The sequence below is a fragment of the Lytechinus pictus genome, chromosome 10 (assembly GCF_037042905.1).
Source record: "Lytechinus pictus isolate F3 Inbred chromosome 10, Lp3.0, whole genome shotgun sequence".
Classification (NCBI taxonomy): domain Eukaryota; kingdom Metazoa; phylum Echinodermata; class Echinoidea; order Temnopleuroida; family Toxopneustidae; genus Lytechinus; species Lytechinus pictus.
In genome coordinates this window covers 27,193,338-27,220,342 of record NC_087254.1, presented here as the reverse complement: position 1 = coordinate 27,220,342, position 27,005 = coordinate 27,193,338, and the positions used below count along the sequence as shown (strand labels likewise).

The following is a 27,005-nucleotide window of genomic DNA, read 5'->3' as shown; positions in this document are numbered from 1 at the left end:
TTATATTTTTTCCATACGAACTCACTCCCTTTACACTTGACTTTATTTCATTTAAAACACGCGTAAAACCCAATACTTTCTTTACATCAAAATCATAAAACCGTATGACACCTTAGGTAAAGATAAGTTGATTTATACTTTCAATGCACACATCAATTTTTATCAGTCAAGAGTAAAGATCAGCCCCGTGATCGCAAGGTTTTTGTTATGGAAGCCCATGACTGCATATCTGTATTAAATTTTGCGCCTGATTTGCACCCCCTTTTTTGCCATTTCAGTTGGGTATTGTAACATCTCAGGTATCTGGTACAATGAGTGTAACGATTATGTCAACATAACCCAGACAACATCCGGGTTACTCCTTGGTGAATACGTTGCAGATATCGAAGGTTCTATCAACAGTTGGCGTGAGTATCTCCTTGCTCTCTCCCGCCCTCTCTATCTCTAGCCCCCCCCCCCCCCCCTCTCTCTCCCTCTCTCTCTCTCTCTCTCTCTCTTTCTCTCTCTCTCTGGGTTAACGACATATTTGTAAAGAACGTAGAGACGTCATTCCTATGTACCAAACGCCTTATGAAACGCGAAATGTGTTGGGTTTTGTTTTCAATTGATTTCTATTAGGCCCTTACGACAACAAGAAATATCTATATGTGTGTATCCCTCTCATGATATTATGTTCCATTCATTACATACATGTATTTCATGATTGCCAATGATAATAACTCAACTTCTATTTCATGAACTCTCTGTACGGTTCCTTCGTCTTCCAGCCAATGGAATACTCATAGGGTACTCATCTATCCAATATCAGCTGCCTTCCTTCGGTTTTACGGTAGACCATGCAGGAGGTGAGAGGACCACGGCCTGGACTGGCCAGTGTCGACTGTGTGGGGAGGAGATACTTCATACGACCTGGACCTCGGTTAAGAAAGCAGATAGTTGCAGAGGGATTAAAAAATCATTCAAGTAATTATTGCAGTTGGCGTGTACAGACAACCAATTTTATCCTCATTACTTTTATGGTGATGTGATAATGATGATGATGATGACGACGATGGTAATGATGATGATGTCGACGATGATTATGGTGATTTTAATGTTGATGTCGCTGATGATAATGATGATTTTGATGATGATGATAACAATATGGTAATGATGATGATGATGATAATGATAATCCGTGGGCATTTTTATAACGTTTTAATTTATACAATTATAAGCACCTTCTCTTTCTAAACATAAAATAAATAATTTTCCAATAAATTTCTCTTCAATTTCAGAACTGGGCTTGATAGATGGACGAGATATAAACAGAGTTTGGCACCGGCGAAGAAACCTTAACCCCTTCTCTCCGACAAAACATGCTTGTTGTACTAAAATATCGTCATTATATTTAAATCTTTTATGTGCTAAAATGTATATTATAAGAGCAAATTAAGGAGAGTTTAGAATGTTTTAGGGATATCTCTTCCATACTCGTCTATCTTCTTCTTTCCCCTTTCTTTCAACTCTTTTTTATTTCCTCACCTTTTCACTACTTGAAATAAAATAAAGGGATTTTTTTAATATGTATATTTTATCAAGAGTAGGTATTTAAAAAGAAATTCATGAGGTTATTTTTTTTCTAGTGTAGTTAACTTCCGCCCAACATCCCAATGTGTTCATTTTGTTTTCAATGTATGAGGTGCTTATTTGTTTGAAAACAAGAGATTGCCAAATGTGCAACAGACAGCTTAAGATGCAATTTTTAACAAATGACATTTTGCAGTGAACCTGAAAGTTCCAAGAAGAAATATTATTTCATCGCTTTGATGCAAGTCTTGTAGTCAGAGTTAAGTCCAAATCGAATTTGAGCCGCATCCGATTTTGCAATTTAAATTGTTTTCATTTCTACAGGGAGGCAGGATCGAAATAGACTAGAGATTCGATATTAGTATTTATATGACACCTAGATAGATCCTTGTCATTTGATTTGTTGTTTGATATCGATCATTCTGCTCGTTTTACAATGACGTCATTAACCATGCAATTTTGGATCCATACGATTTTGTCCATTGCACGTGCGCACCGAGACTGCAGGCACCACAAATAAAACCACCTGGCCCGTATTCTGAAGTCAGGTTTAACCAAGACCATGATCTAACTCTGTGCTAGAATTATGGGAAGCCAAAAGTGTCAAAATTTGTATTAAGTTGTATGTTTCTTATGTTTACTGTGCTCTTTCCTGATTCAACGATGGTGAAGGCTATCATCTATTTATACTTCCTCGACAATAATGATTTGAGAGCCAAATGAGCTGAAATATGATATCTCTACTGTTAGTGATTTATGTAATAATTGGCTATCCATACTTAAACAACAACTTTAAACCTGAGTTTAAGTTAAACCCGACTTCAGAATACGGGCCAAGTTGTGTTTGCAGCGCGCATGTTGTATGTACGTGATAATCAACAGACCGAGCTCGCACTGCATGACCATATTTGCATCGAAATTTAAACATTTCATATAATATATGTTTAGGTGTCAATAAAAATTTCATATAATCTGTATTTAGGTGTCAATGAATGCTCTTTTCATTCGTGAAATGGACAGAATACTTCATGAAGTGAAAATGAAATGAACGATCCATTCAACTCTGCTGTGACTCGTTAAATGGAACACTTTTTCACCTAATGAGCTATTCTGTCCATTGCATTCATAAACATTAATTATTTTTATACCATACCAATGTTCGGAACTTTGATCAATAAGATTTTATAAGTTGGAATGTTCATTTCAAATGCTATTACAGTTTCTCTGAAATTCGGATAGCAACAGATCGTGTAGTGTGTGCCAGGCTTAACGGTTCGTAGATACTCCATATCGAACACTTTTTTATCATCATTATTTTACGAATAGATAAAAATGTATTTAGTTAGGAACAGAAACATTAATGGATTGTAATATCTGAGGTGTAGGATTTTTTTTTTTTAGTAATAAACAAATTGAATTGGCAGTATAAATTTTTAAGTTTCAAGGTCGATGGAAAGACAATTGTTTCAAAATCTTTTCCAAAAGCCTATGAAACATTGCAATATTCAATATATGTTTGGTTCCTCATTAAACATTAACATGCAGAACATTTTTTCATGTAATTATAAAGTTCATTTTGCATGTCATGAAGGTTTTAATGGTGAGTTTTCTATTCCAATACATTTTTTGTTTCAATAAGCCTTTTTACTTTTGGCCATTGGTGACAGCTTTTTGTACCAAGAAACATGTCTTACTTAGTTCATACATTTTGTTAAAAATATGAAAACTGGAACTGGAACCTGTTCTTATTTGGTACTGAGTGATGGTAACTCGGAATTGTGTCTATTTGACTCGAAGCAGTGTTGACTCCCATCTGACGATATTCTTAGTCAAAGTCTACATCACTGAAATAAGCATGTTCAGTTCTAGGTATTTGGGTAGATGGGATTTATCGAGGCTAGAAATTGACATTTAGATAGGAAATTATACCAAATGTGTTTATCATGCCATAATTAATTTAAGTATTCTTCGACATAAGAGAAGATGTAAAACATTTTTTTATTCTCGATGAGTAAATACTCATACTTTTATAATCATTTGTTTACAATTTGTCTATTCGAGATAGCTGTTTTCACATTATTACTATATTCATGATATTGTTTATGATGAATGCTTTCGGAGAATTTAAATGAAGATACAAACAGAAGTGAAATTTAATATGAGGCACAAGAATAAACAACAGAATAAGAAAGAGAGGGATGATGATGTACGTAAAGGTGTGTGTGCGTGCGTCTTATGGTATGTCAATGTAAAGAGCGTGCGTGATTGTTCGGGAAGACGCTTGCTTCGAGCCTGGAGTTCAATGCGATGTCTACCAGACAGTATAGTAATACCGGATTGTGTTAGCATTGTTTCTCCCTATCACTTTTCTTGCTGTTGAAAATATTCACACCCCGTCCACCTGGCCGTCCCCCTCCCCTCCCTCCTCCTCCCACTCTGCTGTCTTGCGTCCCATTTCAATTTTCATGTGAAAACGTTAACATCTTCCCGGCCCTGTATCCCCCCTGTATCTCTACCCACTACCAACCACCTGAACACCATGCATGTACTGACCGCACAGAAACGTTGTTAGAGCTAACAACGCACTAACAGAGGCCCTGTTACAACCGGTAATAAGACAGCGATGCCTAATGGTTCAACAATGCATTACTTAGTTTGAAATAAATGTTTTGACTTCACAATCCTAAAGATGTGACTGGGCTTACTGTTAGTGCTCTGTTGGCTAACAACGTTTTTGTGCGGCTTGTCTCCCATCCCCCTGTCTCTCTCTCTAAATATCCTCCATTTATTCCATCTCTATCCCCCCCCCCCCCCCCCACCATTCCACCCCACTCCCTAATTTGTGATTTCCGGTAATTCATATTTACGTTCATTAACTCTTTTAATAAGAAAAATTTGAGTCATGAAAACAAAAAGACTTCCTCAGGTCAATCGTTTAACATTTTGTGAAATGTATATTTCTAAAGTTATAAAACACCATGCACACTTTAATTTTCATAAAGCAAATCTATCCTATAAATTGTATGATATGAAATAATATTAAATGTTCATCGGTTCATTCGAAGGTTGAAAAAGCTTCTAACTCTTGTAGTTAACAACAATCGCTCATTTTTTTAATACAAATTGTATATTTAATGCTTTTTATTTTAGGAAACAACGCAGTCATAAAATAAAGATGAAAAAGATTTTAAAAATAAACATAAACAGCTTATGTACTATGAAGTGATGAAAATGACAATTTCGAATCTAAAACTATTCCCCTATTTGTTAAAATCAAACTACTCTCGAAAAACGACTTTGAAAACATTTACGTAGAAGACGAATTGTAACTAGGTCAGATTCAAAATGAAGGTATACATGATATTATATGTATTATGAATAATATACAAAATTTACAAAATGTGTAAAAGTTATGTACAACAAATCAAACTCTTTGAGTTAATATATTTGCTGTTTGGGCAGACATTTTATATTTTGGATTCGGTCATTCAAGAATACAATCACCAATAGTGCGTTCAGAAGAACGAAAATCTATGCCCAAACCTAAAACCTAAAAGATATTTGAAAGATAAACGAGGTTAATGGCAAGTATATAATACTCGACATTTGGCTTAATATACTCATCAACATCGAAAGCATGTTATTTTATGAGCTATACTAAAATATTTTTAAATTAACCTTTATATTCCGATCCGTTTTATCACATAATGAATAAAATGAAAATCTTGCAATTATGGAATACATTAATATTTACTTTCCTAGTTCATTTTTCTTACAATTGTGGTTATGTAAGTACTCTTATTGTAAAAATAAGTGTGGTGTTCAGAGCCTCGTTGTAAAGCAAAAAGGTCACTTGAACCATATTTTAAACGAGTCCATCTCTATGAATCATTAGCATCTGGTTCAGTGAGAATCGAAGATGACGTTGTTCCTTTTGAAGTTACGAACGAGAGCGTTTGCTGCATTCAGGCGCTTCTTCAGCATGTAACATGCAATGCTCAGTATGGTGATTGCAACAAATGCAACTCCAGCTGTCCCCCAATGGAAATAAGTCATGAAGTCCGAGTCCTTGGCTGAATACTCGATCGTATCGGCCGCCGTCAACCTTTGGGATCGCCGTCTTGAGCCTAACGAAAATATGAATTTAGATTCCAGATCAACTTATTATCAAAAATGGTATAGGTAACTTATTCATTAAGGTCGATTCTATTTAATTAAAGATAATGTATTTCGGAAAGACAAGTTAAAACCCTTTAGGACATAGATCAAAGTTTAATACTTTACATGCTTGAATAATCTTACCAATCGAATATTTTAGTCTGTTTTGATTAGAGTCGAAGATAAAGATTTTTAAAGACATCAAACGGTTAGTTACACATTAAAGTAAAAAAATATTTCAGCAAAGCATCTGCAATTGTCATGGAGCTTCGCTATAATAATGATATAATAATGCTAGGAGGGATTTTTTTTCTTATTTTTCTTAAATGCTGAAACAAAGTCATCGAACATATCGATTAAAAAAAATTAATGAAATAGGCATTAAGGTATTGAAGTCAATTTTAGAACCTTAAACGATCACAACTCGATTTAAAGATAGATCTTATAATCTGGGGGGGATAACGTATAAAATGTTCGGAAAAATACGAATCGAGAAAATTAAGCGGCCGAGCCTATCACAAAGGTGTTGTATGTACCTGCATATCGAACAACAGAAATCTGGTGTACACTTTTCGTGGATTTTTGCGAAAACTTACCCCCATGAGCAGGTTCTTTGATCCCACCAGCACCCTCTCGTTAATTAGGCGGGCGCTTTTCAACTTATCCATAATGCCATTTTATGCAAAGGTTAACTAAATAGCAACTGTATGGAGACTTTTCAGGAATCCATGCTTCCATATCACAATGGAAAGTACACCATGAACATTGAGACCCTTTTAAACTCTCACGACACCCCCTCCCAAACCAATTTTGAAGGAACTTTTTTTTTTATTTATCCCCGGCTTTTCATTACTAGAAAACTATGCCAATTATAGAAGTAGGCCTAAACTCCTTACGAGGTTGGAAGGTGACTACTGCATGGAAACCAGTCTTCACCACTTCCGAATCAGCGACGAAAACAATGAGCATCTCATTGCTCGTTGAGGTAATTGTATCCGCTCCCCACGTATAGCCACATCGTTGACCGGTTAAATTACGGGCTGCTGTCGTATTCCCATCGTATATCTAAACAGAAGAATAGGATATATAATTCAACAAAGGTTTAGACGACTCACAAGAGGGAGAGACCGTGGTGGAATAAATGTACAGCTATTCCTTTACTTGCAAGACGACTTGCAGTCAGTGTCACGTAGATGTCATCAGTATATTTCGAAAGGAAGCCGAACGAACTCCATATTCTGTCCTCATTGCTCTCTGACATCATGGACCTACTAGTAGGCCCATGCTGACATTGGCACCGGAGGAAGGTCTGGGCTCATATATATTATTTTTATATTATGTATTTGTCATTATTTTGATTGCGGGTGCTTACTGTTGGAAACAAGAACGGAATAAGACTCACCTGTGAATAGAGGGGGCGTCTGAGTATATTTAGAAAGAGTGTAATTGAAATCGTTTCATTTCCTTCTTTTTATATCAATGAGAAGAAGGTACATGTATTACCAAGAACACTCTTTTAAAACCCTTCTCCCCTGTTTTGTCCCCTTTCCCTGTCTTCATACATGTCATAGTTTAGTGGTTTTGGCTCATATATCTTAATCCGCCGAGAACCATGGATTCAAATCTTTTCCAAACGTGGTTGCGTTGCATTCAAACCAGGTGGGTGTTTCATAAAAATGTTCGTAAGTTACGAATGACTTAGGCCTAATGCACGACTGGTGACCCTATCTTGTGCTAAATGATATATCCTGGGAAGACCATCTACATGAATTTTTAGACCAGGTTTATGAAACACCCGGAGGTGTGGTAAATTCCGTAAATGCAAACTTGGCACGAATTTATTTCTTTAAGTCCAAATCGTGTAACAGATGCTCTGGTAATATATAAATAAATAAATGAATAAATAAATAACTAAATAAATAACTAACTAACTAAATAAATAAATAAATCCTGATAAGATCATGAACCGTCGATAAATATTGCCCTTACCTTCAGGTAGTCGAACTCACAGTCAGGCATCTTTTCGACCATGAAATCGCGCACAGCAAAATTGATGACGTGACCAGGCCTTGCTCTGTAGAGCCATTTGCACTCCAGGTTTGGCGGGTATTTCTCGGGATACTTCGGTGATTTCAGGGTCCCGGGGGAAGTTAAAGTCTTGGTGCAGTTGAATTCTGAGAAACAAAGTATGATACCATCGGATAAACATAGATGCTTCTTTGTTAAGAGATATTAAACATCAGTTGAAATGAAATCACAGCATCAAGCAAAAAAAAGATTAGTTTGAAATAATTATAACCTCTAAAGCTTACAGTACAGTATCGTAACTTACTTATGAATTAAAGGACTAGTCCACCACAACAAAAAATTTGTTTGAATAAAAAGGGAAAATCTGACAAGCAGAACATATTCTCATCAAAGTCGGATGTAAAATAAGAAAGTTGTGACATTTTAAAATTTCACTTAATTTCACAAAATAGTTATATTCACATCCAGATCGATATATCAAACGAGGAGACCGATGACATCATCCACTCACTGCTTGTTTTGAATGTCATTACAGGAAATATGAAATATTCTAATTTTCCCCTCATTGTCATGTGAAACGGAAGTTTTCTTTTTCCTTCCTAATCATGTGTATATAATCATTGTTTTAACATTTTCTACTTCAAACGAGGGGGTCCTTATTGTCAAATATATAAAAACTGAAATATTGTATAATTTAAACAATAAAAAAACAAACGAAATAGTGAGGGACATCATCGACTCTGTCATTTGCATATCACTGTTTTGTGAAAATAAGCGAAACTTTAAAATGCCATACCTTTTTTATTTCACATCCGATTTCGATGAAATTTCCAGCGTTATACTTGTTTGATTTTTCTCTTTTTATTCAAATCAACTTTTTTCAGAGGTGGACTTGACCTTTAAAGATAACAAAATGGACGTATCGCTTGATCTCAAATCTTGTATATTGTGGGCCTATCCAGATTTTCTGTGGTTATAAAAAATGGTAAAAGATCTTAATCATAACCTAAACCTTAACCAAAAGTCCCGTTCAAGCCGTCTGCATGTATAATTATGGCCAACTTGCAAGTTTTCATAGACTTACGAGAAATTTTAGCAGTGGCAAAACGGGTTCTTTCTAGAGTTTTTCCTCCCAGCAAAGTCTATTGTGACAGCTTCCGTTTGTTTTTCGCTCTGGCTGTGTAAATTTCCATAAAACAAATGAATGTATTCGACGGGAACGTGTCGAAAATATTGCCATGGCTATTATCGAATTCTTTTATGAATAACACATAGTATAAGCTATTATATTTCAATCAGCATGTTCAGGATAGAGTATTGAGCAAAATAAGTATTTTCCAAAATTGCCCCCGAAAAATAATTTAATTCCCTTTTCAATTGGAGGCGCTATAAACCCATTTCCCTACTTCCATCCAAAGGCAAAACGGCTCTCGGTAGTCTCAAAGGAAACAACAGTTGGAGGGTTTCTAAGAGATCTTCAATCACCGGTCAGACCTATGATCTATCTCTTCTTAAATGGAATAAAAATTAATGCTCAAAATACGCATGAAATTTAATGAACAAGAACAGAATAGCATTATTACCTGTTGTATACTCGAGAGTGATTGCATATTTACGAAGATGGGTTGTGTAAAAGATAACTTTCGCCTTGAGACTGTGGAATCGCAAGACGTCTCCTTTTGAGATCTCGGACAGACACGCGTTGGTGCTATCAGGTTCTTCCCCTCGTCTATTCTTCTTTCGCTTCTTTCCACCGGGTTTCACAATCAGCATGCCCCTCTTTCCAAGTTTAGAGCAGTCCTCTGTCCATGACTTCACGTTTTGAACTGTGAAGACGATGGTATTGGAGTTGGGCGCATCTAGGTTGAGGTTCCAAACGAATTTTAGTTGGTCGGAGTTTCGAGTCGATGTAGGAGAAATGAGAAGCCCGATGTGGCTCGTTATGGTATCCCCTCCGACCTCTGTGTCAAGCCAAAACAAAAACAGTTGGTGGTGATGCAATCGTGACAAATTTCAATCACAAATCTAGAAATGGTTGACTTTCTGTTGCAAGGAGCAGACCAGCAATCAGTTGTTACTCTGCAATAACTTGCAAGCCGTGTTTTGAATACTGGATCTAAATGTGACTTCTGTGAGTGTTCATGGAATATGGGGATATATTGATAGTGCGTAGACAAAAACAAGTAGACCGAATGTTATTAATTTGATTACACCGTTACGCCAGAGCCATTTACGCATGTGCGTTTTGGTACGGAAAAGGTAAATTGAGTCAATATAGGTCTAGCCCGGAGGTCTAGTGTTGTATTTGAAGAATATCTAAAGCGGTGAGATTGGGTTGCGTTTTTTTTTAATCGTCATTTTTAAGGATTTCCCCTAGGATATCACCATGTAATTATATGCGGATTATACTTGATAGATGTGTTGGGATTTGAGAGTTCATATTGCTCCTCAGAATTGAACGCCAGGAGGAACAGTATAACATGGTACCAGAATTACCTGGATAAAACCGGTAGGTGAAGTGGGCAACACCGCTCTCTTCCGCTTCTTCCCTGGTGATTTCCCGAATCGAGTATGCTTCGACACCGAGCGAACAGACCCGAGTGTTGTTCGGCCCACGCACGGTGTCGAAAGCGCCGCATTTCATCGGCCTCCGTGTCCTGACACACTCCTTGCCACACTCAACAGAACTTGGAACGGTGTAGTTCCTGATGATGCTCTTGTAGCTGAGCCGACGGTGAAAATGGACATCGAACAGCTTGAGTTCTTGATCTAATGCAGAATAAATTAAGTTTACAGAGATGGAATATAACGGGAAATTGGTAAGAGTAAAAGTGAATGGTTATTTGCCCGATATCAACATGATGAAGATGTTTATCAGCATCTTATTAGAACACAACTCTACGGGGGATGGGGCATATTTTAACCATGACAGGGCGCAAACTAAGCCACCAATAATTCATATGTTAACTGATCCCCATTCCTCCCAAGCTTAATGGGGGTCTATCCAGGAGCTATCTATAGAATTCTATCAAATGCACGACGTCAACTGCTATCAAATATAGGGAACTGATATTCATGCATATATTTTCAATTTAGGCCCATATCAAGAATTGAATTCGGATTTTCTTTTCTTCATTTGTTATGAATTAAATGCTTTTTTAATTCTATGGAAAAAAGTATAAGATATACAAACTGCAGCACAAAGTCATGTTCCTTTTCATTCCCAATGGGTCTTCATATAAACGACAATTTCATAAAGAACTTCGCACACACTTTCTTCAAAATCATTTGATCAGTTGTGAAATTAACTGTATTTTTGTTAATACTACGCTACTGATTCTGCTTCATGTGATTGTGTTATAAAATTGTGTACAACAATCCCTGAAATCTTTAAATCCCTGACTGCAGTACGCATAGAGTTGTAGGTATACATACCACAGTAAAGTTCATCAGTGGAAAGCAAACAGTCTTCACGTACGTTACATCTTCTCCAGTATTCGATACACCATCCTTCTTTACAACTGAACTGATCGTCTTCACAACGTGTTGTTTCTGAATGTGACAGTGGATAAAACAATGATCAATAACTGAATGAATCAATCAATCAATCAGTCAATCAATCGCTTAATAGTTTAAATGGACAGAAATACATAATTAAGTCTTTAAACGCTGAGGTTTGCCAATAGGCCCCAAATAATATCACGTTTAACTTGAATATCTCTGGCATGCATGTGGTAAACACGTCAAGGTAGTAAACCGGAGGGAGTGGAGAGTACGGACACACTATTATCGAGCAAGAATAAATCCGCACAAGGCGCATGTGTAGTGGTTGATTAATTGCTTTCCAACTTGGAATAAAACGTTACAACATTTGATATGAACAATCGAACATGAACATCATATTGTCATAAATTTCTGAAGCGTCGTTTAACATGGAAGATAAATTTGAGGACCATTGCAATTTTCTTTAAAGGTTTAAAACGACCTCTTGGTAATCTTAGGGAAGGCTGTAAGTAGAATAAAATCTTTTAACAACAAACTTTTTACATTCCTTTACTGAACTTCAAAATGGAAAAGAAATCTATGTGTTAAAATGTCTTTACAACATATTAACAATGCGATATATTTTTCAAACTCAGATCGTCGACCTATCGTAAGGTGTGCGGTGGCAGTTAACATCCGCGATTCCCTGACGAGGTGCAAAACGGAACTTACGGCTTTCAGGGAGGCGATTACTGAAAATGGGTTCGATCCACTGCTGGAACTGGCTGACATTCTGGAAAACATTCGGAAATAATGGACTTCCGCATCCGTTTCCTCCCAATACTGTTCCTGCCAACCACCACTGGTCACCGACCTTTGTCACCAGGGGCCCTCCGCTGTCTCCCTGAAAATTGCATAAGAATAACGGCAACATCATGAATGATTGCTATGACCTAGTTTAAGAAATAGTCAAGATCAAAGAAAACTCTTTACCTATCAAAATTGATTTTTTACCAATCAGAATTAAGGCTTTGGAACTGTTGACTGGCCTCTGGAGAAAACATGGATTACTGCCGACGAACAGTCCAACGATCTATCTTCACAGTATCTACAGTTTCTTCATTCTCAATTTTCATAATAGTGGTGACTGGGGATGGAGTTTGGACGATGATGATGCTAGTAATGATGATGATGATGATGATGATGATGACGATGATGATGATTATGGTATGGTGGTGGTGATGATGATGATGATGATGATGATGACAACGTTATACTGTACATACATGTATATTGTGATGATGACGAAAATTGTAAAATTTAGGAAAATGCTAATGGTATATAGTCAATTACTATTATTTATAATTGTCGTTTCAAATTTGACACCTTTGCTGTAGCTACAAGGAGTTATTTTGTACAGGAACTTTACACTTACACCACATGGGCCTTTACCCCCGCCTTGTTCAGGTGTTGCACAGATCATATTTTCCGTAATGTCGTCCTCACCTATGTACATGACCCGGCATTGCTCGTGGTCTGTCATGGGTATCTGGACTTCATGCAAGGTCTGAGGAAGCGAACCTGTTTCATAAGAAAAACATTATATATCTATTTAGTTTTCTAGATAAGAACTGTCAAAAATTATGTCAGCAAAGACAAAATTATTCTCGCGAAAAACGATCTTTCTTCGCATGATCGTGGCGAAGTAGGGAGAAATGTTTCGTGCTTTCGAAAAGTTGGATGGTGCATTTTCCTTTTGAAGTCTATCTATGTAAAACAGTTGACGAAATAGCTGCACATTCATAAATTATTCTGTATGTGAAGAAACAGCCTATATGATGTCTAGTTAATTCCTTTCCGACGAACTCAATATTAAGGACTTTACGATTTAGGGACGGGAGAATAATGGAAAGGCCAATCAGGTATACTGACACCTCGGTTGATATGATGATCCCAATATATAACGTGTTTTTTTTTCTCAAGCAAGATACATATGGGTAGCACCACAATCCTCTTTTGCTCAAAGAACTAACACCACAAGCATTATTAGATTAATAATGCAACAACAACACAACAAAGAAAAACACGGAGTGTAGTCGGACTTTAACATGGGTAAGGAATGTACGATTTTGAACTTTTTAAAACGTTTCTCTGGCAGACATGAGAGCTTCATGAATCGAGTAGTCCGTTTTTTTCTTCAAAAGGGGGCCATAAAGGAAATGGATAAAAAGTTAGAAGATCGTCTCAGAAAATCGATCGTAATCCAATCAGAGAACATGCTGCATGAGAAAACTGCGACTCCCTTTCTTTTGGGTTTCAAACGAAAAAGGGCGTAAAAGGAACCAAATTGAAGATGATGAAAGAAATAAACGAAGGAGAAAGGTATGACAGAAGAACATGACGAAAAAGAGAAGGGGCATCTTCCGGCCTTGTAACTATGCAAGATTCCTTTGAATTACATCGACCCCCCCCCCCCCACACACACACACACACACACACACACAAATATGCCTACTTTTCCCCAGCTAAATCGAGTGACAAAATACGAATATAAAGAAAGGTTGCCTTTTGTGTATCTATCATAAAGCTCAACTGGAATTGTGACGGCTCGCTGGACGTTTGAATAATCTAAAGACATTTCTGACTATCACCCAAGTCAGAAAGAAAATCTTGGAACCAGCGGGATTTGAACCAATCATCTACCGTTGCAGGGCAGCGACTCTACAACTTATGACATGACATTTACTTTTAAAGCCAAACAAAACAGGTGACACATTCCTGGGTGATTGCCAGACTGTGTCCCTCCTAAAATTAGTTGATTGGCTCACGTGATTCAATATGTCCTAAACTCAGCAGGCCTATCGTCGCTTCGCGGAAAAGGTCTTGGTGGGAGGACAATTCCAATAGGACCACGCAGGTCTCAAAGAGGGAGAAAAGTGACCCTAGCTATGAACGCCAAAGATCCCATTGGAGATTAAAGATACATCAGGGTTCACTTATATAGTAGGTTGACGGCAATGCCAATATCATTTCACCACACACTGCGTTTATGACAAGGTTTACGTCATTGTTCATCATTTTTGTTCGCAATCCATCGGCATATCGAGAACCCTTTTCTGGAATTCTTAGATAATGACGCAAATTCGACGTACCATTAAATTATTTTCGTTGATGCCATTATCCTATCTTGGTCCTGTTGCAAACAAGGACAAACACAAATAAATTACAAATATTAAAGATAACATACAAAAATTGATTGCAACCCTACGTTTCTTAAAGATTGCGTTCGATTAACGATCAAAACATTCCGTAAACTGCTTCCGAACTTGCGTCGACACGCGCCCCTCTGAATTAAAGGGTGCAACAGAATTTGGTTCTTACCCATATCTTCTTTAGCTCCCCACCCGGTGACCCACATGGGTGTTCCAGTCTCGTAGAGATGTCCCATGCCTGCCCTGGCCAGGCAGATGGTGGTGACGTAGTCCGTCATCTCGAATGGCTCCTCCAGATGCAAGAGTAGGAGATCGAAGTCGCTGATCAGGGTCGAGTATCGAGGGTGTGGGTACATGTCACGGACGCGCCTGATCTGGGTGTGTTCCTCTTCGGCAAAGCTGTTGAGATGTATGCTACCCATCATGATAGTATGCCCTGTTGGGTGGTTCAGGTGGGTGCTTCGGGAGTAATGATGATAAAAGTAAGTGATTAAGAAAATGTTATTATACAAGTTTATCGAGCGGAAAGGGCGTACCTTTTAGCCTGATTTATGATTTTAAAACTATTGACATGCAGGATTCCAGTAATGATAGGACTACACTTTTTTTACTTTGAAATATGATATCGATTTTCTTCTAAACATATATATGTGGCAAAGAATGGTTACTGGACTATACTCAATGGCCCGTATTCTAAAGTCATGTTTAACTTAGACCACGGTTTAACTCTGTGCTAAAATCATGGGGAGCCAAAAACTCAGAAATTATGTCTATATGGTATAATTCTTATGTTTACTATTATGTTTCATGTTGCTTTCATTATTAAGAAAAATACTTCAGTTATTATTCCCAGACAATTATGGACAATTTCGGTGTCTTATGAGTTAATAAATTGAATGTTTACTGTGTTAATTTGTTAATTTGTGCCCCAATTGGGTCTCCATACTTCAACCACAACTTTAAACCAGGGTTTAATTTAAACCCGAGTTCAGAATACGGGCCTATATATCTCCCGGTAGTCTCTTGTAGGTCTACGGTTGTCGTTGACTCTTGTGCGAGCTTGCACCATTAAGCCGCGGGGGTCAGTTTCCCGAGTGAATAGATGCCCTGGAGCAAGTATCTAGTCGGCTTAATTCTAAATAGTTATCTTCATGAAGAACAGTAGAAAGATACTTGGAAGTAACTTTTGAATTGTCCCTCGGAGGCAACTTACACACAATGGGCTGCAGTCAAGACCCAGTCCTCTTTGATCAACTGTCCACCACATAGGAAAGAGTCATCATACATCAGAGCCACTTGCCACGGCCATTCTCCAGGTTGGGCTTCTTCGCCTCCGGTGATGGACAACCGTGGGCCAAGTTCTACTCGCTGGTATCCGCATGTCGATGTTTCTATGTTGGTGAAGATAAGAAAGATGGTGATGGGGAAAATAATACCGAAACTTTACAATTTATAATTAGGATCACAGTTTAGATGGATTACCAACTCTAAAAAGAAACTTTTGGCAAGCTTAACCATCATCATTATAGTATCATCCTCATCAACATCGTCATCATCATCATCATCATAATCTTCATCGTCGTCGTAATAATCATCATCAACATCATCATCATCTCATCATCGTCATCATCATCTTCATAATCACCATCAACATCTTAATCATCATCACCATTAGCACCAACATCATTATCATTATCACAAACCTCATCATATTCATAATGAGCAACATAATTCACTATCATTATCACCATTAGCACCAACATCATTATCCTCGACACCTTTGTCGTCATGATAACTCTTACCTTGGTACGGTCCTCGTCGTACAGCCCTTGACTCATGAAAGCAGATGAACAGAAAGACAAACGCTGAAAGGCTTGCCTGAAAGAGCATCATGTCGAATCTTTCCTTAGCCAGATGGAGCCGAGTTTACTGGTATCTACTGAAGAATATAAGATTCGTTTGTTGTTCAATCTTGTGTATTAAATGATCATATCTAGATGGTAGATATTTGCAATGCAAGGAGTATAAAATATGAATAATAGTGAGTCCCAAATATGCTCCTCTAATGGAGTTTGACCATTTTAGAGTTTTGGATTTTGATCGGAACTCTTGCTGCAGGGGGGGGGGGGCAGATAAAATAACCAAGTTGTTATGGTAACACCGCTGTGACCCATATAGTAATAGGTCAGAATCATGAAATCACACCATGTTTCTAACCTTTGGCGTGGTTGCATAAAGACCACATACAGACTTCATCTCATTTTAAACGTTAACGCTTCATCGTCATACATGAATACGAGACCCGACCCAACGTTTTACTTTTATTGCAATAAATTTTCATTTATATGATCTTGTATAATATTAATAAATTGAATTTGAATTAATCACTGATAACGCGAAAAGCATGAAAGGTTGAAAAAGTGGGCATGATCCAATGAAATCCCTCATGAAGTAAAGGATTAATATGATTCAGTCGTACTTTCTAGCACCCGCATGACTATTGCATCGGATCTTAGCTACAAAATGATAAAAATAATTATTGTTACATTAATTCTTTCATTAATTATTTATGATTGTAATCTACTCGAATTATGTCAATCACTTTCGAAGTGTGACCCACTCCAACCCTCGCCCCCTTCCTCCACACGCGCGTACGCACCGAAACACACATCCACCTCCATAAGATAGACGCACACACAAACCCACCCTTTCCCACACACACACACACACTCGTACATGCCGCTGCGTCCAAGTAAGGTCAAAATTGTAGGTTTGTATGTGATCCAGGCGCCAGCCTCCCTCCTGCGATTGTAAATAAGACAAACAGGACCATAACATGATGACTATTTAAAGAATTTGAAATCATCAGGTGGGGTAATATATATCTGTCATTCTTATTTTTGTTTGATTTGGTCAAAACAGAAACATCAGGTGAATCTTTGACATCCAATGCCATATCACTCTGCTTTTCTGAAAGAAATTTATTAGATTTGTGATTTTTTTAAAGTTTATATTTCCAACTAGCACCAGCATTCTCCATGATCTCAATAATCTAAATCATGTCAATAACCAGGAAATACGTCAAAGCGATCCTTGACCATGTTGACCATTATGGAATACCTAAAGAAATATCACAAATAATCAAATTTCTCTTATTATTGTGGTAAAAATCATAAAATTATAACCTAGCCTAATCCCCAAATCCAGATAGGCCCCAGTGGAGTTTACTTCAATACATAGAGAAAATAAAAGAAACAAGGCACTGAATTTGTCATCGAAATTTCATGTAAATAAAGACAGAAAGTGAGAATAAATCGAAATATAAACATGTATGTATCATACATGTTGACCTGAAGTTAAGAAGCTTATGTTAACATGGTTAACAAATAGAAATTTGATAATTTGCTGGGGTTGTGTTTGACATTTAATAATCTAATTTCTTTTACTTTTCATTCATGCATCTTTCATGTCTATATTCATTTATTTCATTGATTTTAAAATGCTTCTAATTATTGCAATAATTTACATTGAAATAGATTTCCTAATTACTGTTAACTTTTCGTCTATCGTTCCAATAAAATTGAAGTCTTCCTATTCATTCATTCATTCATTCAATTGTTTATTCAATAGACATGCATCGCAGTAAAAGAACTGAATTACACATGCTTTACAGGGTATTGCAACATACATGGTTAAAGAAATACATATATGATTGAAATTATTCACATACGTAAAATTTGCACAGTAAATTATTGATAAAGATGAATACATAATAGAAGAGTGCATGCAATTAATTGAAAAACCTATTCCTGATAAAACTCTTAAAACACGATAAAATAATGGTAATTCCTCTCTCCCTTGCTTCGATGGAAAATGTAGACAAGTAAAGAGTCCTTTGCGAATTTTCCAGAATTTGATTTCAAAAGCATATATGTCCGAAATATGCGTAATACTTTATTTCTAGAGTAGAAATTAAAATCACGACATGCATGTGAATCCCTGCTGCCTGTACACTGCGCAACGGACGATGCTCTTGTCAAATTTTAAATGATGAAAATGTTGATGCTTGTGTCTGATATAGGCCTACTGATTTAACCATTATTATGATATCTATATCATAGATTTTACTATAGAGAACACAATCATATCTAAAAATTGAGGATTTGTTTGCTTCATGCATTTCAAGATATTAGATTCTTTCTCGAAGATTCTTAGGGGGCTGTTTGTTGGATAACTATCAAATAATATGATCATTGTGAGAATATGGGTATCCAACCATGGCATTTGCGTTTAAATATGTGTGAACATGGTGAAAGGCGTTTATTTCCTTGACATTGTTGATTGTACTTTCTTACAATCATTATATAGTTTCAGTCCCAACGATCAAACTAATTGTTGAAATTTGAAAGTAAGTACTATTCTTTTTTACTAGTCTAAAAAAATGAAAACATGTTTACGGATCTCCAATCATCTAAAGGCCTTTTCACACGTGAATCGTGAATCCTGAATCATCATTGTAATGATGATTGTAATTCGTCTTTAGAATCATCGGACCTTTCACAAGGAAAATTCGTACCGTAATTTGAGTGAAACTTAACTAAAATTCACCACTTGAGTAGAATTGAATTCGTGATTGTGATTAGCGTTCGTGATTCTGGTTTCGTTTCTAACGATTTTTTTTTTACCGTGTGAAAGGGCGCTAAATTACTCCAATGGCTAAAACACCTCTCATGTGTCAAAATAAAGTGATACGTTGTTAAAAATGCTTTATAAATGTTCATGTTTATATAAAAAGTTCCTTGGCTCTATCAAACCTTGATGTTTCCGTGATGTTTGATGCAAGTTTTATCAAGTTCTCCCGTTTCCAGCTGTCATGTGACTTAAGGAATCCCGCTGTAGAAGTCATTATTTACTTCATCTATTGTTAAGTTCTAACCTACCAGGTCGTTTTCTGATTAAATTAACCCCGAGTCAAACTGAAGGGCATAAAGAAGATGTTCGAAGAAAGAAAGGTCAATGCCAAATCCACTCAAAGTATACTTATAAAACATTCTTTCCAGACGGTGAATTGCGATCAAGAGTTATGTATACGCGCTTAGCAAACTCGACAAGGAGAACATTTACTGAACACATCATGTTATTTCGGCTAGGATTTTCTAAACTCTTTCCTACGGAGCCTTTAAAGTGCCATCGACTTGACGACTTGGCGATTTACTTTATCTTGCCATGTCGACATAATAACCTTATTATGTCGACATGGCGAGATACGTTATCTCGCCAGTTCGACTTATATAAAGTTATATGTCGACATGGCGAGATACGTTATCTCGCCAATTCGACTTATAAAAAGTCATATGTCAACATGGCGAGATACGTTATGTCGCCAATTCGACTTATAAAACGTTATATGTCGACATGGCAAGATATGAAGGGTCCAATGCCCGGCGATAGTCCAAATATCTCGCAAAGTTTACATATAACTGTGTATAAGTCGACTTGGCAAGATAAAATATCTCGCTCTAAGCATTCATTCATAATCATGATGCGTGACCTATATATCTAGCAATTAAAAGTTAGTGCGAGCGAAAAGCGCAAGCAGATATTATGCAATGACCCGTAAAAGAGATATTTTAAATGCTGTTTTTTTTTTATTTTAATGGTTATGATTATGGTTAAGTTACTGTATGTATCTTAATAAATAACAATTCGGAGCGCAAGTACGAATTGACATTTTTATGCAATGTATACACTAGCGTACCTACGGGGGGGGGGCAGGGGGGCACTCTGCCCCCCCCCCCTGACGAGTCACAATCAATGCAAAAGACGTATCTTTGCCCCACCTGACGGGCTTGAAAAACCTTTTTTGCCCCCCTGACGAGCTTGAAAACCTTTATTGCCCCCCTGACGAGCTTGAAGACCTTTTTTTTTTTTTTTTTTTTGCTTGTCAAATTTTTTGGCGGACGGTTTTGCCCCCCTGTGGAAAATCCTAGGTACGCCACTGAATGTATAGGCCTGTATTAACATAAAAATTGTCATTTTAGAACTTTTTGAAGGATATTTATCTCATTGAGTAAATGATGCGAGCAAGAATCAGGAGATGGGGAAGTTCAGCCCTTACCCGAATCCATCTATATTTAAATTCTTGCAAATAGGAATGAAATTGCTAGCAAGAAATTACGGTATAGTACTACAAATTTAGCGAGCGTATCTGAAACCATAGACCTACAACATGCTCAAACTTCGAAGAGACGGGAGGATGGTATCGACTGTGAATTCAATTTAGGTCAGATTCAAATGGAACCAAATTAGAGTTGGGGTCTTTTTTTTACAATTTCCCAGCAATAGAAATAATGAAATTGGGTCACTTTTCAAACGAAGAAACAGGGGGCTTTGGCGTGTGGAGAACCTTAAACTTTCTTTGGAAGAATATTAGATTTTGACCTACTTTGTATTTGTAGGTCAGTACTGGGTTATTTTTTAACCTTTTGTTTGTGGGCATTCATCCAATAATATAACTTTTTTGTATATTTCAAGAACATTTTGAAATCTTAAAAGTTAATCCATTTATTTTTTTAAAGAAAGAAGCAGGGCATGTATATAAAACATGATTAAGAAACGGTCCAAACCCTTCTGGTAAGATAAGTATTTTTTTAACCTATTAACCTAAAAAAATATCCATGTATTACAATGAGGAACCTATTTTATCAAGGTTTGATCCAATTTTCAGAAAAAACACGTTATTTTGTTGCGTTGGATACGCCGACAAATTTAGATTTTTCTATGCTGTTTTGTTGTTCACAAGCCATTTTTTTTTCTTCTTAAAACCCTATCCATTTTACACTTTACAAGTGGCACATCAAACTTATGAACATAATAATTCAATACTAACAACGTCAAAATGGTACGACACCAGTTTTCTATTCGAAAATGTTGTAGCCAAAATGTGATCATTGACTAATTTTCTTTACATCAAGTTTTTAATATTTAACTTTGACACTTTGAACGTTGGAATTCAAAAGGTCTGTATATGGAATAAAAAATGTACACAAGCAATGTATTCCCTTAAAAATATGAGTATGGGTAAACGAAAGCATCTGATGTTTTGCTTCTTGTTCTTGGGATATTCAACTTTTGTCATTTCGCCTTCTCCGCGACTTACGTTTAGGGGGCGTGAAGTTGTTGGTGAACAATACTGAACATGGAGGGGGCGACCGTTTTGGTATTTAGGACAGTGACCAAGTTACTATTTGAAAAGTGGGCGAATTGTCAGAGTTGAGACGTCGTGACTGAAATTAACCTTGTATGTATGTTGTGGGTATCCCGTTTCTTCTATTTCGTCCATATTTCGCTATTCATGCTGAACGCTCGGTGACTTTGTAAATCAGAAAACATTTCATATACGATAGTACTCATAGGCGGTGTCAGTGTGTTCTGATACGAGGGGATGCTTGGCAAGACGTTTTAGGTGGTGTTGTTGTATTTCTTAATCGAATAAGTAGGGAAATTATAGAATAACACGTCCACACACCTCTCTTTCTCCCCTTCACCAGTTGAAAAATCATAAGGACACTCGCCCTGGCTGCCTCCAAAGTGCCGCTCGGGTTGAAAAATAGGAGAGTAATGAGTAAAAAGAGTTCAAATGCGTATATCAAGCTATCAAAATAATTTTGACATACTAGATCAAGTTAGATTCCATTAATAAAAAATATGAACTTTTGCATTATATAATCACGTCAATGCACTACATGCATTATACAATTTTAGATTAAAAAACGACTGGTTCATTTTGCGATATTGAAGGGTCAAATTCATCGATCGGATTTCGACAATATCCGGGTGCATAAATTTAATGTTTGTGATATTATATCGGATAAAATTTCCTCGCCCTCTTAAAGGACACGATATCTTTTTACTAGGCTACTTTGATTAGGAGAATTTGTCCACATTCATGCGATTAAAATTCATCGAATATACTTCGATACAGGCGCGGATCCAAGGGGGGCCTAACCGGCCCCGGCCGGTTCGCCCCGGCCCCCCTCTCATTAATAGATTGATAAATAAGGTAACAATTTCAAGAATTCCTAATAACGAAATTGTCCCTTTTTCAGAATGGAATATCGAGATCGAAAAGTTTCATCTCTTGCTTAGGAAGAGGAATAGGAAAATAATAATTTTCATTATGACAAAATGTCCTTACAATTTCCCCGGGTGCTTGGTCTAAATATCAATTTTAAAAAATCGGCTCGCATCATTTGTCCATATCTACTTTACAGTTTTCCTACGATGCTTAAAATAGTGCTAACATTGACCCTCTTCAGATCGCCAACATTTTTTTCAGCTCGCGCATTATTGATGTTAATGATAAAAGAAATTTATTTAGAATGCCCAGATTCTAGGTCTAAATCTCAAAAACACATGCACGCGCACACAATAGATACACAGTTTGTTCTTTATTGAAAACGTGCTTGAATTATCTAGTTTCTTATCAGAATTTTCAAATCAAAATTTTCTTCTCGCGCATCGAGCTCACATTATTTATGTAGGAAGATACCAAATTAGTCATCCTTTTCGTGATTTACGAAACATGAATAGTGTGTCCCGTTTTTAGGTCTAAATCTCAATCTTTTTCGCTCGCGCTTCGCGCTCTCATGAAGTTTAGTTATATACCTGTCCTGTTTATGATTACAAAAAATGCTTAGAATGTTCGATTTTCAGCTCGCGCTTCGCGCTCGCATTCTTTGATTGTTGAAAATATGTATCATTTTCATGAGTAAGTGCAAACAGTCCTTAAGGTCTGTTTTCCATCAGGCCAGAACGTATATCAAAAATTTCTGCTCGCGATTCGCGCTCGCAGTAATTATCTAGCTACATACACATCTTGTTCATGATCATAATCATTGCTCAGAACGTTCAATTTTCAGGACAAAATGCATGAAATTTCCTTTAAAAATTTGCTCGCGCTTCGCGCTCGTACTATTCAATTAGGGCTTATATGACATTATCATTAGTTAATGTTTTGTGAGAATAAAGCTAATAAGTGACTGTTCGGACTACCCCTTTAAAGAAACAAATAAAAATTAACTTTGAGCGGCCGATCGGGGAAAATGTGGGTAAATTTTTTTTCGCCCGTCCCCCTCCCCCGTATTGGCGAAAGCTTGATCCGCCCCTGTCGATAGCTCTGTTGAGCAAGATAAACTTAATATATTGTGGTTCGGAGTATCATACACCCGAATCGATCATTATCATGATTATAGTCGCATTATGGATCACGACACGGCCTCATGGCATGTTCGTTTTGTGTCAACAGGAACAATTTAAAGTCAATATCAATGTACAAATTGACAGATCGACACATTTTTCACCTGACCCAATTATAAAAAGAGAACCTAGGATAAGTAAAAAGGAACAGACTGGGCACATTTTCTTCTAAAGGGAGCATCAACATCATAAACATGAACATGAACATTTTCAAGAAACAGCAAAATCACTCATCCCAGGCTAACCTAACATACCTGACATAACCTAACATAACATCACATCACAAGAATATTCCAAATCAATTAAAATTATCATGATTACAAAAGGGACAAAATTATGTAAGCTTTCGTTATGTATTCCTTATTGCTCGTCGTTTAATTATAAACATTTATACAAAAAAGCAAGCACCGTTACATTACCCAAAAGAATGAAAAGATGGATATAATCCTACCACAACCCTAACAAAATGAGTTTTCTTTGGTTTCCTTTTCTTTCCAACAGAAGGTATTACGATTAATTATGAAAAATCATTATTTTGTTAGCAGGCACTATAAAATTATTACATTCCGTAATTGCGTCCCTTCGCAATTTCCTCATTCTCTATCCTTTGATCATCCCCATCATTATCAGCAGAAACAGGAGCACCATAATAGAATCCTCATTAACATCGGCGTCCGTACGCAGCGGTGGGGGGTATTGGCTAACAAAAACTTCGATAAGTTTTCAAACTTAGATCCACCAAAATGTGCACCAGACCCTTAATTTCAAAATTGTTGAAAATAGAATATTGAAATAACACCTTCCTCTTAATTCCCTTCGCCAGGGGAAAAAAGTCCACCATGATCCTCTAAATATTCACCATCATCATCTTCATCTAAATCTTCACCATTATCTTCATCTAAATCTTCACCATCATCGTCATCTAAATCTTCACCATCATCGTCATCTAAATCTTCACCATCATCGTCATCTAAATCTTTATCATCGTCGTCATCTAAATATTCACCATCGTCTAATTCTTCACCATCGCCATCTTCTCATTTAACTCCACGACCACGGACACCGCAATATCATTATCACCATCATCATCATCACCACCACCACCACCACCACAACCACTACCACCACAACTATCACTATATCATCATCGATCATCATCGTCACTTATCTCCATGGTCGCCTTGTTTCTTGTCTTTTCTGTCTGGTTGTCGTATAGTTGTTCTCTCTCTCTCTGCCCCCCCCCCCCCCTTATCTCCTTCCAAATCTCATCTTCATTTCGTAATGAAAGAGGTGCTGGTGGTGGGGGGGGGGGGGTGATGAACAATCCAATATACGCAATTATATCATCATTTCTATAATATTTAAAGGAACAGAATACATACCCCACTATGCAATGTTACTTCTTTCGGAGGAAAATCATGCAAACATCTGACAGGTCGTCCGCACTCCGTCGGTGAGATCTATAGCTGCCACAGACTGCGGGAAACAGATACCAAAAAGTGTTCTACCGACGACGATTTCGTTGACGACTTGGCTTGACGCGGTGAGAAATGGCGCGTCTTCACCGGCGGCTTGACTAGAATGGACTAATAATTGCTGTCTGGCAATCGCATGACAGGGTCTCATTTTTGGAGGGCAGTGGTAGTGCAGCAGGAGGTAGTGTGCGATATATCACTTGACTTCTCTGACCCTCGCTGTTTCTCACAACATCAACTGTGAGAAAAGGGAAAGAGAGAAACCTGGAAGAAGAAAGGGGAAAACTGTGGAGCAGTACCGAGGTGAAATTAAGGATAAGGGTGGGAAGACTAGAGAGGCAGGGGAATAAAAGATGATCCGACTCGAAATTATAGGGGGAAGAGAGAAAAAGGTTGAAAGGGGGCTTGAAAAGAATGGGACTAGTAAAATGTAAAATTAAGGTATGTGAAGTACCAGCACTGTTTAAGAGGAAAGAGTAGCCCTAACCCCATAAAGAGAGAGAGAATGAGAGAGAGACGAGACTCGTCGACAAAATGTTCCCTCCCACAACATGAAATAAATTAATAAGCACATTAATTAATGACATTAAAAAAAACAAGTAAATAAAATCAATAAATAAATGAATAAATATACAATAAATCAATAAATAAATGAAATAAATAATTGAATGAATAAATACATGAATACATGATTTAATCCATCAATAGATTTAAAAATAATTACAAAATTCATCACCACCCCACCCCTCCATCAAATTCATCCAGATTATACGTGAGTTAGACATTTTAAAGTAATCATGGACTAACTTCTGTATGAAAATTTAATTGATCTAGTTATGCATGGGTGAGAATACTTCCAAAGTAACAAAAGAATATTTATTATGAAAGTTAGTTTAACATATAGCTCCTGTGACTTTGAAAAGTGACATTGTTTGCCTTCACTCAAACATGACTTTGTAGATCAATGAGATTTTCACAAAGATCTTCAATAGTCAACGAGTGTAGGAACACTTGTGCCAAACATGCTGATTCACAGTTCGTTCATGATCAACTTTGCTTCAACGAAAACACAAATAAAGGTTTCCCAACATAACATCCTCAGGTATTCAAATTCTGAGAAAAAAGACCTGGCATATACCAGGTGACTAGAATACATGTAGTATATCAGTAATCATATTTGGATATTGTTGAATTGTTTGCTTTTAGCACATTGACTTTTTTCGGCTACTGTCAAATACCAGTGACTATGAACAATCTGTTACTCTTCAGCTTGGATGTGATGAGAAAAAAATATTTTTAAAAGGAATATATGAATAGTCAATAAATCGCAAATGCTTAAGCCAGTGAATGTTCACACAACCTTGATGGTTGATGAAATGACCTTTCACTGCCAGTGCACAGAATGAATTGCGAACCAGACCCTGTAACATAAAAGTTAGCGATTGATCATTAGGCTGATTTCTAAGTTTAATTTCATTGATTATTGTGTGTGATCAATCGTAAAAATCAATTCCATGATCAATGGCTAAGCTTTATGTAACTGGGTTATGGTCTGTTATATAGTTCAACCTTGTTTGAAATTGTAATAGGTAAAAAATACTGTTTTGTGTTGTTTATAACAATGAGGTAGCCCCACTCCCTCTAATCTAATTCCAAAATTACATCACATACATGTCTTTAATTCTCGTCTAACTCCTTCAACCTTATCATTGACACAAGTAACAATAAGCTGTCTCATGGGACTTGCAATATGAGAACTTGGTACAGTGTATTTATTCAGTATTACCTTTTTGCATTGGTTAACCATACATGTTAACTGGTG

General features: G+C 36.9%; 2 protein-coding genes across 3 annotated transcripts in view; one reads left to right on the top strand and one right to left on the bottom strand.

The window, feature by feature from the left end:
• The window catches only part of LOC129269394 (fibropellin-1-like), a 45,489-nt gene extending 41,705 nt beyond the window's left edge, over window positions 1-3,784 (top strand). Inside the window, exons 32-34 of the mRNA XM_064105706.1 lie at window positions 279-407; window positions 768-963; window positions 1,278-3,784. Of these exons, the coding sequence (XP_063961776.1) occupies window positions 279-407; window positions 768-963; window positions 1,278-1,338 (386 nt within the window). The 3' untranslated portion in view covers window positions 1,339-3,784. The remainder of the gene's footprint in view (window positions 1-278; window positions 408-767; window positions 964-1,277) is intronic.
• Window positions 3,785-4,503: 719 nt separating this feature from the next.
• LOC129269392 (uncharacterized) lies at window positions 4,504-25,425 on the bottom strand. Of its 2 annotated transcripts, none has more exons than XM_064105707.1 (12): window positions 25,091-25,425; window positions 16,253-16,389; window positions 15,664-15,841; window positions 14,620-14,909; window positions 12,674-12,819; window positions 11,971-12,142; window positions 11,191-11,307; window positions 10,252-10,524; window positions 9,339-9,716; window positions 7,717-7,901; window positions 6,624-6,792; window positions 4,504-5,696 (listed from the first exon to the last, which is right to left on the bottom strand). In XM_064105707.1, exons 2-12 carry the CDS (start codon window positions 16,341-16,343, stop codon window positions 5,473-5,475), a joined length of 2,223 nt encoding a protein of 740 aa, XP_063961777.1. In that variant the 5' UTR covers window positions 16,344-16,389; window positions 25,091-25,425; the 3' UTR covers window positions 4,504-5,472. The 2 variants fall into 2 exon arrangements, with proteins under 2 accessions (XP_063961777.1, XP_054762860.2); XM_054906885.2 differs by having other exon boundaries at window positions 16,253-16,386; window positions 25,091-25,394.
• Window positions 25,426-27,005: the final 1,580 nt, after the last annotated feature.

What these genes read in the sequence shown, in the direction of transcription:
- LOC129269392 (XM_064105707.1), bottom strand. Translation starts at nt 16,343, where the DNA reads ATGATGCTCTTTCAGGCAAGCCTTTCAGCGTTTGTCTTTCTGTTCATC. An exon ending in ACGACGAGGACCGTACCAAG is followed by an intron (nt 15,842 to 16,252) that starts GTAAGAGTTATC and finishes TCACCAACATAG; the next exon opens with AAACATCGACATGCGGATAC. An exon ending in TAATCGCCTCCCTGAAAGCC is followed by an intron (nt 11,308 to 11,970) that starts GTAAGTTCCGTT and finishes TGTCACATTCAG; the next exon opens with AAACAACACGTTGTGAAGAC.